The sequence below is a fragment of the Echiichthys vipera genome (assembly GCF_963691815.1).
Source record: "Echiichthys vipera genome assembly, chromosome: 16".
NCBI classification, from domain to species: domain Eukaryota; kingdom Metazoa; phylum Chordata; class Actinopteri; order Perciformes; family Trachinidae; genus Echiichthys; species Echiichthys vipera.
Window position 1 is genome coordinate 9,456,652 of NC_139841.1, and position 14,614 is coordinate 9,471,265.

Genomic DNA, 14,614 nt, shown 5'->3' on the forward strand with positions numbered 1-14,614 from the left:
TTAATTAACAGTGAGTAGTTCCAGTAAATTATGTTTAAATATGTTGTAGATCTATTTTATAGGATATTTTACTGCCATTGTATTTCACCTTAGCCCCTGCCTCTCCATTCATGGATGCTTTTTGCAGCTGCACCCCAGCTCAAGATAATGTGATAAATGATTCACTTTTTAGTAAAGTGGGAGACATCCCTTTCTTCCCCATAAGGACTGAATCTTCACTGAGTCTTGGGCCAATAAATGCCACCACTGGGTAAAGAAATGTGGGCTTTAAAAAAAGAAAATGAAAAGTTCCCCTTTCATGAAGTCCTGTGTGCTTGGAGCTGAGCTGCTTCCTCTCTCCTCGCCCCGGGGCAGGCTATCATCTCCAGTGACACCAGAGGGAGGACAGACCCCACCCCACCTCTGCCGGGCCTGCTGATGTAAGGGATGAGAGGCGGCGGTGGATAGAGGAGGCTCTGCTGCTGGCCCAGTCTCTCAGGTCCAGCTTCCTCTTTGATCACCAGCCACTGACCTCCATGTCTCCAAAACAAGGAGCCGGGGCCGAGAACATGCCGCCGAGCCTGTATCCGCTCCCTTCAGCCCTTGTTACCTCCAAATATGAAAAAAGGGTTAATTGTATTAAACAATATGCTCTCTAACCCCCCCATCACCGCCACCCTCCCCTCCTTGATTAGAATTAGAATCACATCTGGCGCCATGTTCTGTCCCTCATTACTGCTGAATCTCATTACAACCCGCTCCCACGGGAGGGACCGCGCCGGGTTTTTAAGCACACTTTTCGCTTTCTTCCTGCCTCTTGCTCATCTCATCTGCCTCGCCGCTCCTTCTCTTCTGCGTTTACATTAGCGGAAGTCCTCATCTGAGAGAATGACTGAGCACCACCACCTCCCTCCTCCTCCCAGAGCTTGGAAATTGTTTTACAGTGCCAATTAAAGTAGGTATGTTGAGTTTTTTCCAGAGTATGTATTATTCAGAGTGTATTATTTGCTGCGTTCAAAAAAAGAAGAAAAACACTCTAAAATAGGACTAGCAGAGTAAGTTCCACTTACTTGCAATAAAAACTACACCAAAGGTTCAGAAATATAGTCAACATAAGGAAAATGAGGGAGCTTATTTATGGTGCTCTGAAGTCCCACTGAATAATAGAAACCTCCACATATAACCACATTTTAAACTTTGTTTCTTGCACCCTTGTGCAAACACTGTGTCTGACTGGGAATTTATTTTAGAAATAAAGAAATCTGTAAAGTTTGAGTCCAAAATGCTTTACCTCCGTAAAACATTAATTTAAAGCCACGGCAGGGGGAAGCAGTTTCTCTGTACTTTACACTTGAGGAAAGAGTTAGAACGTATAACCAAAGCCTTTTATTTGCACTTTTCAGATAACAATATAAAGTAATAAAAACATGAACAAAATACATCAAATAAAAAATCGTAGCAGAGATGTCTGACAAAAGTGGACCCTGCGTCAGAGTGGGAAGCTCCGAAGGTCGCCGGGAAGCCCTGAGGTTCATCCTATCGTTCAGCTCTAGATCATCGGAGAGTCGCAGAGCGTGCAGGGCGCCTGCAGTATCTTCTTTATCCACTCTGGGTCTGTGGGGAGAGAAAACATGTTTGTACTGGAGGTTTCTAAATATGGAGTTATTCTAAAGACATGTATATGAAGAAACACAATAGGGCTGGGCGATATGGCCAAAATCTTCTTTTCAGATACAGGTCATTTCATACCTCGGTAATGATATCACCACAAAGCACAGTTTCTGTCTATTCTGTTTTTACTTTTAAAAGCAGGGGTGGATGGTCAATTCTATCAAGCCCTCAAATCCCTGTATAGTTGCTCTGTTGCTTGTGTTCAGGTAAACGATTTACAAACCCCCTGGTTTAAAACTACTTTTGGTATTAAACAAGGTGATGTGCTTTCCCCCAGCTTGTCTTCTTTTTACATAAATGACCTGGCTCTTGAAATCAAGAATGCTAATTTAGGTGTACATTTGAATAACTTAGCTGTGGATTTACAGAATATGTTCAATTTATTAAAGACTTGGTGTTATAGGTGGAGGCTGTCAGTAAATCAGAGTAAAATACAGAGAATTCATTTTCGAAAAAGAAGTTCCAGGTAGGGAAGATTTTTACTTTCTGTAACATGGCATTGAAATATGTATCCGAGTAATACAATTTGGGATTTCCTCTTGATGAGTTTCTGACTTGTGAAAATGGAATTAAACTCTATCAATTAATTTAAAAAGTGTATGGATCAGAACGTAATGTGCCCACAAAAAGACGCAAATATTGCTGTAATGCAATTCGGACGCTGGGTTTTGTTGCAGTAGAAACTTTATGTATAAAATATATTTTACAGCCCTTTTATTTATATATATATATATATATATTCTCCATCCTATAGAGAAAGGACGCTATCAAAATAGGTTACTATAAATGGTATGCTCACATATGTGAAATTGTGGTTTATATAATCAAATTGATATTTATCACATTGATCTATTTGGTAATGTAAAATTTGATTTTAAAACCAAAACTGCAATTTTCAATTCAGTTACTTCAGGTAACATTATTTTAGTTAATCTACTTGTTATGGTCAATTTAGACAATGTAATCGACTATCAAAAAATCTCCACATGATTTTTTTCATGATACAGATTGATTTTTTCAATCGCCCAGCCCTAACACACATTAATGTAACGATCCTTGGTTGAGAGTCCAAAGGCCGTGACTTTCACTGATAGATAAAGGCGCCAAAGTAACATGTTTCATGTGTGAAAAGAGTTTAATCCAGTAAAAGCCAGTCACACTTTCTACACGTGTTTTAAGAAGCAAAAGGTGAAAATCTGTAGGATGTTGTGAGACAGGAGCTGGTGAAGATGTTAATTCTGACAGATGTCAGAGCTGCACAGAGCTGTCAGTCTGTAGGTCAGATAGGCTGGAATGACCAGAGGAGTCGTGCCTCAGGTGCTCAACACTGATAGACCCCTGGGATGCATGTAGCAGCCACGTGAAGCCAATTCGCAAACACTGGGAAGGGTACGATGTTTTTCTCTCCCAACTTTAACCACCGTAGGAGACACAACGCTGGAACTTATGTGTTCTGCATTGTTAAAAGCGTCAGACAAAATCATGGGGAATGGTTTGTGATTAGGGATGTTAAGAACTAACCACTAACCAGTAACACTATCAGTTTTATTATTGAAAGTAATTTTAAAAAAGGTTTGTTGCATGGTTAAAGAAAACTAGGCTTTACTTTACTTTCTTAAAGCTGCAGTCAGCAAGTTTGGCAGATCGAGTAAAATCGACTTACTCGTCAAATTTCAAATGTTTACATTGCTCACTCCCCTCCCCCACTACCAGCGAGCTCCTCCGCTCCCTTCCATCGAGTGCTCGTCAGTGCACGTGCACCAGATTCACGTGTGCGCCCTTGTCTTCTCGCATCGAACAGCGTTGGGTACACGCTACACGGGGGTAGGCTGGCTAACTTACTCATTGATAGCAATTGGTAACATCATTTAGCGTACGCCTTACTTGAGGAGTGTGCCTGTGGTATTGTAACGTGCGCGAACGGGGAGGGGATCTGTGGCGTGAGCCTGAACTGTGCTGAGTAGACAGGATGACATGGGCGCGGTGGATTTTTGCAAAACAAACAACAGGCTCTAGGTGCACGTAGAGGCGCGTTTTTTCTAAAACCGGATGATTTATGTTGTTCTATCGGAGCATAGTGTCAACAAATATTGCTGACTGCGACTTTAACAGCTAGTTGCTCGGGGCTCTTACGACCGACTGCTGAACGCAGCTCATGGCCAGCTACGTGACACGTGCCACTGTATTGATGAGGACTGGCGGCGTCTGGAGACATGCTCCTACATAAGTTCTGCTTCCTTGGACAGCTGCAGCCTAATGGCGGCCGTGAAAGTGGCTGCATGTGCCAACGAGCGGTACAGGTCTGCAGCTGTCCGCGTAACTTAAAACATATCTCCCAGACTTATAAACCGGGACTCAGTTGCCTGCCCGTCAGTAAATAACAAGGGTCGGCTATCGGTCAGGAAATAATAAAATCGAATTAGCATCCATGATCATGATGAATCAGTAAGTTCCACTTCTAATAATTGCTTTAAAATACAGCATGTTATAAGTATACAGATGGATCTGATTCCACCCGGTGTTGTAAAAAAAAAAACATGTTATCCATGCTCATCTCCAAATTCAACATAACATCTGAGCGTTGACAAAAACAACCACGGAAATGATTGACGGATCAAATCAATCAGGTTGGAGCCACACAGTTAAAAAGTCACCCTGGTGATCACACAGCACGTTTAGTAACCTGGTTACCGTCTTGCAAACTCTGGATGGAATTAGGATGTATCACTATGTGCAGTGTATTGATCTTTCCTGTGATCCTGCCAGCTCCGTTCCCTGTGTGAAGTCTTTGTCATGCACACGCTCACAAAAAAAGCCAATTAGAAACCTGGTTGCGTGTATATGTGGCGAAGAATTCGCCTTCAGAAAAGTTGGTATAATGAGACAGATTTCTGAGAAATGCATGAGAATCTTTCCTTTGTGCATCTGCCCAGGCATAACTGAAACAGGGCTATGTACTTTCTGCATATGTTCGCTTTCCTCAACTATAAGAAAGTTCTCATTAAGTTTGCATTTTCACTTTTCAACTGTCTTTAAGAGTGCAACCCAACTTAAGGCTTTGAGAAATTTGGGACAAGACTATATTTGTAAAACATGGGGGAAAAAGTGAGATAAGTGAGACAGTCTCATGCATAACTCTGTAAATAAAGTAGACACAATAATTCATTTTAAACACTATCCCAGGAAAAAAACAAACAACTGTTAATTTCTACAGTCAGTCATGTTTGTTAGATATGAGGTTTTGGACCGACTCCACGTCCAAAAATGTCAAGCGACGATCTGAGCGGCAGAGCTGGATGAAGGCCGACGTTCAAGGTGACAGGCGGAGATGGCTGATCGAGACTGAGTGTGAAATGGAGGTGGAGAGCGATGGAAAGTGGCGCTTACCCTCAGGCTCTGGCAGTCTGGCGATGGTATCCAGCAGGAGGCAACGTCTGAACGTCAGCGTCTGGCAGGCCTGGTATGACAACACACACCTGGAGGAGAGCGAGAGAAAAGCGTTAGAGAGCTGGCTGGCAGGGACAGAGACACACACGCACACACACACACACACACAAAAGTATAGGAGGAACAGCCCTGATGTACAACTGACGGGCACAGATGCCCCCCCACCCCCACCCCAGAGGCACCACGTTCTATCTAGCGAGAAGGCAGGAGAAATGTTTGACAGACGATTTTTATGAGACGACGAGAGTGGTGCATAGGTAAATATCAAAAGGTGGGAGGCTTGATTACTGCACTGTGAAGATAAATAAACCGTCAAATAAGGCACTTGGCATTAAGATTCAATTCATGTCCCGTCAGGCACGTTGAGGCTAAAGCTAATAAAAAACATCTTTAGTGGATTTGATTTGTGGAAGAGAAAGATCTCTGTACCTGAGCCACATGTGACCGTTTTCACAGATAGCTTGTCTGTGGTCCGAGAAGGGCAGCACCGCCTGACACAGACTGCAGCGCTCCGAGAATGTCTGCTTGTTCATCTTGTTCTTGATGTGGCCAATCAGGACCTGAGAAAAGATGACACACACAAATAGAGCCGGAGGGTGTAAGTGATGGCAACCCAAACTTTGGAATGGGAATTGAATGCCATCGCAAAGGCTAAAAACACTCTTGTTCTGAGCTGATCTGTAAAACTATCAGAGCTGATGAGTAGAAGTGACTGTGCAGGTCTCAAGATTGTTAATGAAATGCACTGTATCCTCACCTGACATATACTACTGCATACGTGTCAGACACACACATGAATAAAAGACTGAAATGGCCGTTGTATGAAACCATTTTCTAAATGCAATAGAAAAGATGAAAATCACTTGTTCCATGTTTTTAGAACTATTTGGGATACTTCTGAACGACTATAAAACACCTTTTTGGTTAAAAATGGACAAAAAAAGAAAACTAAACCATTAAATGAGAGTATATGTAACTTCTGCTGAATGAAATCTACACTATTTGGGGAAAACTAAGTGTGGACAATCAGGTTTTTCATGGTTTGGGCTAGAGCCCTTAGTTTGAATTTAAGAGATGGACATGGGAAAACGCGGTGATATCATGCTGCACTAATGGGTGCAACTAAAAAGTCATCACAGCGTTTTCAACATTCCCACCTTTCCTGCTCAGTCAATTGAATCAAACAGCCCTTCTCTTCGTGACTAACAGCCCACTGGGTTACACATTTGTCGCTCACTGACCTGCTTCGATGTGAAATGTATCACACCTAAGGGATACTTCATCAATTACTCACCAAATGTTGCATTGAATTCAAGAAAACTCGTTGCATGCCTTCACGGTGAATGGAGACTCAAAACCTGAGAAACGTCTCGATGTATTGGAGAAATAGGGGGCAGCCTTTGAACAGCATAACTATATGAAAACATCCGTTTACAAACTCTCACACAGTAGGATCTATAAGTCTTGTTTATCCTGTTGTATGCTGCTCAATACTTCCCTTACATGTTTTTGCTGAAACCTTACTTTTCACAACACAACAGTGTAACAGTCTCCTGCAGTCCGGTTACTCGAGTCCGGTAGAGTCGCATGTCTGCACGCTTCTCAGAGTACGATAGTGTTGTAAACAGTAAGGTTTTAGCAAAATCCTGTGTTTGGATCAACATTTTTATTGTCGTCACGATACTTGCACAGTAAACACACAGTGAAACAGTGCAGCTTATGGCAGAGGCACATTTTTTTAGTCAGTTGAAAGAGAGCATCAGTAGAAAAGTCCACTTTAAAATGTAACTATCGTTTTTTAATGGTAGCTTTTGTGTTCAGATCAGTGTTCGATTTATTTAATAAATGAATGCTAGCAGCAGTATACTGAAACAGCGGAAAGGCAGAGCTAAGTACACTTTAATATCTGTTTAGTTATCGCAAGTAATATCATTAGTGATGTTCAATGTTGTCCCACATTGTTCTCATATCGTGCAGCGCTAGTTTTCGATGTTAAACGCAGCTCCCTATTTCTTCAATGCATCAAGACTTTTCTCCGTTTTTTTACTCTCTGTTCAACATGGAGACAACCAACGTTTTCTTTATGAATTCAAGGCTACACTTGTGAGTAATTGATGTACAGAGCCATTTTGAGGGTGAAGTACTCCTTTAAGAAACTAATGAGACCATTTTACTTTAATGTGCATTAAAGAGATATTTTGCTGATTTTAATCCAGGTGTGTGGGCATTGTGTTAGAAACGGTGTTTGGCCTGTCTCTGTGGCCTAAATCCCTCCTGAATGACCTGGATTAAAATGGGTAAAGTATCCCTTTAAGTAAACAAACAAACTAAAAGGATCACAACATTGGTGATAAAAAGATGGAGCGAATAATTATCAACTGAGTCACAGTTTTACCTCTGAAGCTCTGTCGTTAGAGTCTCTGGAGAGGTACTCCACCAGGCCACAGGTGGGTATGCTGGTGTTCTGAGTAATCCACGTGTTGAGGTACACCATCCCCAGCACCTTCTTCATGTTTTCTCTCATCATGTGGCTCTCCACAGCATTGATCCAAGCCTGCACCTCCTCCATCTGCTCCTCCCGATTCTCCTCCTTCTCCTGTTTTATTCCAACGGGCTCATTTTCTGCTGGTTCTGCATCTTCATTGTCCTTTTCATTCTCCTCTTCCTCGTCCCTTACAAACACCTTGTTCTCCTCGTGTGAAGGTTTCCAGCGGTGATCTGTGGGAGGCGTCTGCAGTGACTGGTATAGTATACGCACCAAGAAGAGCTTGAAACGCCACAAGTAGGGCGAGTCTACTTCCTGGATCTTTTGATCAAGCTCTTGCAGCAGCGGCACAGGGATGGCCTTGTTTTTCAAAATTTGCCACCTCACGAGATCGAGCAGGTCGGCCATCTTGTACAAGTTCTGTGTGGGGGACTTGAGCAGCAGTGTTGCTGCCGTTTCCGGTGTTTTCAGGGTCACAAAGTGAACCTGGTAGGTCCTGTTGATTGGATGGTAGCCCCCAACCATTCCTTGTGTACTGGCCAGGGCAATGTACGCTCCGTTGTGGCTCACTGCAATCCCGTGTATCCTCCTCTCAGTTAGGTTCTCAGGTCGCAACATGTCCTCTTGTTTGAAAATCAAAGTGTTCTCTGTAAAGGTTGGTGTCAGCTTTTTTATCCAACCGTCTATGGAACACGTGTACACTGCAACACCGTGCTGACTGATCGCTAGCGAGACCACAGGGAGTGAGTGTAGCCCGGCCACGTGAGAGTTGTGTACATTAAGTCCGGCGGGCGAAATCATGAGCAAACACCAAAAGACGTAGCAGCCGCGCGAGGCCACAATGAGACTGCAGCTTGATTTTTGGATCGGGTGGATCATCGGGACACATTTGAGGTTTTCAACTGCGATCTCGTCGCACTCTTTCCAGAGGATGACGGGGTGTCGGAGGGTGAAGTAGCCCTTCACGCCCGACAGGCTGACCGGCATGATCTTGACGGGTCCCACCTCACTGCCGACGATCAGCCCGCTCATCCGCCGATCTGCGCTTTCATACTCCCACCACGCCAAGTCACTGGGTCGAGTCACACCGGACTCAACGATGTCATAAAAAGTGACATCTGCTGCGTTCAAAAGGGGGACCACAAACTTCCACAAAACGAGGTCCCCGTTTTCCATTAAGACGGCGAGGAGGACCATCTCCATGTCTTTGCAAGTGTTGTCCGGCTGAACCTGTTTGGTTGTGTAAACGCTCGACCACTCGTCTGTATACGGAAGCGCCGCTGCAGCTCGTCAAAGTCCAGCAGGTTTGCCTGCGGAGGCTTGTTGTCCTTTTTGGAGTAGCCTCGCTCCTTTAGCCTCTCGCTGTACTTTTTGGTGAGATCGACTAGCATGTTCCACTCGAGACGCTTGAGGCTGTTATAAATGGTGAGTCTGTGGTCAAGTGTTAGGCAAGCGAGTAGACAGCGCCCGCTTGAATCACAACCTAATGGAGACCAACTGGCATATTTGATTCCTTTGTGCGTTCCTATCGATGGGTTCATCACTTTGTCGGCCAGAAAAACTTGCCTTACTGTGGGGTCCAGGTGTGTGGAGAACTTCTCCATTGCTTGAGTTTGCTCTGCTGCTGTTCCCACCTTCAGAGTTAAAGACACAAATGAAAGCAATAGTTAAGGTTAAAGGTCATTTCAGCATGCAGCCACACTACATGTGAAAAATGATTGGCAGCTGGATTGTTGAACACTACATTTGATGAGTCAGTGATGACAAATTCTTAGAAAATAATTTCACATTTGAAAACCTCAAAATAGTTTGAAATACTCGGAATAGTGCAGTATTTTAGAGCTAAATATTTGACTATTTAAAGATCCCATATTATGCTAATTTTGAGGTTCATACTTGCATTTGGGTATTTTACTAGAGCATGTTTACTTGCTTTAATGTTCAAAAACGTTTTTAGATTTTTCTCATACTGTCTGTCTGAATATGGGGCTGTTAAGTTAAATACGATTTCCCAGTCCAACGACCTTCCAACAAAACAGACAACAACGGCCGAACCTGTGAACAATTACCATCACTTTTGTCTTCAGTGAGATACCTTTTCATCAACAGGAAAGCGGTAAAAATAAAATGATGCTGTTTTATCGTACTCAGATCTGTTAAAACAATGGGGAACGCAGCACTACAGCACTCTAGAAATAGGAGGCTGCGACCACCTTGAGCCCAAAATTCTTATTTTGAAGGGCCACACGTCATGACTTAACAGCCAGATACCTGTATTCCCCCTCAGTTTGAAACGCTCCGTTTTAGTGCCTGTCTCCTTATGCCCTTCTTCCGAAAAAGCCCAGTCATCTCTGATTGGTCAGTGTGTGGTCTTCTGCACCTAGCATCACCACTGTAGTACTGGAGTACTTTGATACTTTGACAGTATCTATCTATCTATCTATCTATCAGCTCAACCTGCTTTATAATAAAAAAAAATGATTTCATTTTTACAATATGGGACCTTTAAATGTAATACATGATCAGATGTCCGGAACCCTGACATGGGAACACAGTATACAGATGGGTGGGTGATTCAGCAGTATCATCAGACAGACAGAATGTAGCCATCTACTGCTCCCTGCCCAGTAGCCCCCCTATTTACAAGCAGTTAATCATATCTATAAATGACAGCAGGAAAGCAACTTTGCCTGTCTGCCACTGTGCCTAGTGGATTATAAAATTCAGCTCCATCCAGTATTTTATCTGCCAAGTGGATTTTGGGAGTGGAGACGAACCTATAAACAATCATGTTTACAAACCAGAGCAGCTGCGCGGAGACAGATTTACCACCGCAAAATTGTTCTTCAGTTTCTCTTCTCATCAACATTTGTATGGCATTGCTTTCATTATCTTTCTTTCAGTTTAGTAAATAATGAAAATACTGAAACATGCACCGCTGCCAAGCTAATAGCACACAAGTGAATAGTCGCTTGGCGGTGTTTCTGTGGCATGTTTACACAGGTTGCTTAACAAGTAGACAAATAGTAGTAACGCTACTCCAATAGACCCACAGATGTCATTTTGTAATTACCTATATATTCTTTAAGCACGCTTGTGGTACTTCTTTGTAGTGGTATTACCTTAAAGTGTCTTGGCACTTTTGTTGCAAATCCATGTTGTCCAAAAACTGTGTTAACAATGACTTTCAAATGACGGACATCACGGCTGACAAAAGAGGCAGAATGTACTCTTTACTTCTGCAGACAAGACAGCATCTTTTCCAGTTCATTTTTAAATGTCTCAACACTGAGAATTTGGTGCAAATACTATGTAAATATCTTTAATTTACCTAAACAGGTGCCAAACAGGAATTGATATTTTCCCCGCAATCGTGACATTTCTGTCCCGGGAGCAGAAGCACACCATCCAGGGAGTCCCGGGAAAATGACTTATTTTGAAAAAGGTATAACTTTGGCTACAGTCAAAACGCTTCGGTCATATTTCAAGCACACCGAATGCAACAGGAAGAAATATGCAAACCTATAGTCCCAACCTGGTTGGATTTTATTAGTGTATTATTTGGTGTCACAGATACTAATCCTAACGGCAAAAGAAACCATTGATCAACATTAGAATAAACATACTGTAAACAACAGGATCACATGAGCGCTACTGCTGTCCCTCAAACCACTGGTGCTCATGCAAATGGTAACAGATCAGAAAGAAAAAAGTGCAGGCACTCAGGTGGGTTTGAAAAAGTCAGTTCATTTTTCCTGCACTTTTTTCTTTCTAAACATACCATAAACTCTGCCTTCAGCTTGCAGGGTTTTCCCTCTTTCAGAACGCTTAGGCGCAAATGACATCATATACTCATGACACCAAAATGTTTTGCATAAATCTACGAGGTTTATGAGTTGCTGGACTTGCAATGCACTGGTGGAAACCCTGTCCTCCTGCAGCAGGTGAGGTCCTCCTGCCTGCTCCACACCTACTGACTGCCTGTGAAGATAGGGAGAGGCTGCACCGTTGGCAGATGACGAGTGGACACCCGTCCTGTGCGCCGGCTCGTCCAGATGCTCTCCATGTTGTTTTTACGTATAATGGCAGATAAAACCCTGGAAGCTTGAACTTCGTTAAAGCTGTAAGGAATATGACATGCCCAGGATCTTTCTCTTTCTACGGCCTCAGGGAAGTGATATTTGACCATTCTTTGTCTACACAAACAAAATGTCTTAAAGCAAGTCATTTAGAGTTTTCAAAATCTTCTTTGTGTCAAGCTGAGAGCGATTCCATGTTCTGTTAGCGTTCAGAGGCTGCGGATGCCTGATGACCTGGATTCCATTGGGCGCAGGTGTACTGCATTCCAGTTGCAACATGGCCACAGGGGCTGATCGCAGCAACTCTAAAGGACTTACATATTTCTGTAGTGATGTGTATAGTTTGAACACATCAACGTATTTGGTTTATGACGAGAACCAAACTATTTTTGCCATATTCTAATATATTTCTCAGGAAACATGATATTGTTTGGATGGGTGTTTCCCGGGAATCCCGTTTCGGGGATTAAACCCGACCAGTGCCAACCATTTAAAAATGTAAATGTTTTTGTCCTGAGAATGTTCAATCAATACCTACGATTGCTTTACTTTTTTCATAAAGCTGAAGATTGATTTCTATCGGTTTGTGCGTATTATTACTTGTAATTAGGGTTGTCAAAAAAAAAAACGATAGTCGGAAAAATAACCGATACTAAAAATTTGTATCGGAATTGATACTAACTTGCAAAATGAATGATACTTTTGACGTAAACAGTGCAGCCTCCAGTTGACCTGTAACGTCACCCAGCAGCGCTGCAGACAAAACGAGGCAGAGGCTACAGCTCATCTCTCTGAGCACATGGTCACTAACGCGTTCTTCATGGTAACAACACTGAGCTGCTGCTGCTGGAGGACCTTCACTAATGGTGATAGTAGAAAATGAACAAAGCACAAGCTTACGTTAGTGAGCTGTCCACCACTCACTTTACGTTAGCCATGTACCACACTCATCTCATCTTCAACCGCTTATCCGGGGTCGGGTCGCGGGGGCAGCAACTTTAGCAGGGGACCCCAAACTTCCCTTTCCCCGGCAACATTAACCAGCTCTAACTGGGGGATGCCGAGGCGTACCATGTACCACACTGACAATGCATATTCACAGATTCTTACGAGCCTCATATCTCTAGTGTCAAAGTCTTGGTTATTGTATTTGTTTTGCACTGACGCTGGCATCATTTCAGTTTGTACAGTTGTTTTTGTTTCGTCTCCATCCCCTGCACATCTACCACGTGTCCTTCAATTGCACCTTGGGGACTAATAAAGTTTCTTGAAATAAATTGGTTAACCTGTCCCACATGCAGTAAGTTTCTTTCCGCAAAAAGGGGCGCGGCCATGGCAATGACGCAATTACTGGATACCAGTTGATTACTTTGAATCTTGGCTGACATCTTCCGATCCGATCACAACTGGGGTTGTTAGCAAAGACTGAAGCCAGCTCATGAAGAGGATACGCGTGAAATCAGGAAATTGTTGACAATCCCCTTTAACCGATCGATTCTCTGCAGTCAGAGAGAGCTCTGTGCCAACAGGCTCAGCACTCTGCAGCAGCGGTTGTTGTCGTTTCCACAACACATTACAAGATGCACAGTACACTTGACGGCACGGGAGTTCAATTGGTACACAACCAGCTCGTGGATGGGCTAAAAGTCTCAATGTTTACTAGCTGGAGTTCTCTCAGCAGCCACACTTGCTACATTAACGTCATGTGCTACCTGGGTCCACCCTTTCCCCTTTACTAAGGACTAAACGGCTGTAAAGGAAACTGTATATTTACCCGCAGTTTTGACGCTTCGGTCGGGACGGGGATCGAGGTCCTGTGCAGCGTCAGCTCCTGTTTGTTGCTGTGGACATCGCACACCAGCTCCATCAGCGACATGGAACTGGTGGTGCACACAGCCAGGCGGTGGTCCTGGGACCAGGCGAGCGGCTGCAGCCCGCATACCGGGGCCAAGAGCTGGACGACGGGTTCCCGCTTAACCGGCGCATCCTCCGGGACGAAGAGCACACCGTCCTCCGCGTCTGGCTCGGTTTTGATGACCACATTTCTGGGTAGTGAAGGCGCCGAATCTGACGGACTGGCAGCCGCCATGTTTTGTCTGCGCTGGAAGTGACGTCGGAGAGCGCGGAGTGGAGGAAGGAGGGACTTCCTCCGCGGAGTTAAATAGTGCCCTGTGTATGATCAAGGACTCTATACATGATAAGTCGAATGCACTAAAGTTCACTTTTGCCAGGTTAAGCTACCGTTTCAACAAAATGTAGTTTTTTATACATTATAAAAAGAAAATATAATCGTATTATATGCACTATAATTGACAACGGTACAGTTCAATAGTGAACCTGGGCCTTCAACATCACAAAATCCGAATGTTTTTGAGATTTTTTTTAAAGAAGTGGAGCCTTTTCTGCCTAGAGACAACAACAGCTCAATCTGATTGGATAACTCTATTTTCAAGGTTTAACTTTGTTTTTTCATTCATCTTCAACCGCTTATCCCGGGGTCGGGGGTGCTGGAGCCGATCCCAGCTGACATCGGGCGTGAGGCAGGGTACACCCTGGACAGGACGCCAGTCTATCGCAGGGCACATAGAGACCAACAGAGACAGACAACCATTCACACCTACGGGCAATTTAGAGTCATCAATGAACCTAACACGTGCATGTGTTTGGATTGTGGGAGGAAACCGGAGTACCCGGAGAAAACCCACGCAGACACGGGGAGAACATGCAAACTCTAACCACTAAAATTAGAATTAAAAGAGATAATTATTATTCATTTAAATCAATGAATTATGACATTTATAATGCTGATATGTTTGGCCTTCTCTGCAGTCCTAAAAGTCCATAAGGGTTCCTGTCTGGTACAGTTGTATTAAATAACAAGTGAGCTTGCCAGTCTGAGCCATAAAAAGATTGTCCTTTTATTTTAGGTGGACGCCTACGAGTTATGAAACCA

General features: G+C 43.5%; 1 protein-coding gene across 1 annotated transcript; it reads right to left on the minus strand.

Moving 5' to 3' along the window:
* Positions 1-1,444: 1,444 nt before the first annotated feature.
* gtf3c4 (general transcription factor IIIC, polypeptide 4) lies at positions 1,445-13,750 on the minus strand (the record flags this gene model as incomplete). The annotated part of the gene is given in 6 exon segments (XM_083929666.1): positions 1,445-1,593; positions 5,038-5,126; positions 5,527-5,657; positions 7,493-8,844; positions 8,847-9,216; positions 13,436-13,750. Coding segments are annotated over 6 exon segments (2,322 nt in total). The 3' UTR covers positions 1,445-1,528.
* Positions 13,751-14,614: the final 864 nt, after the last annotated feature.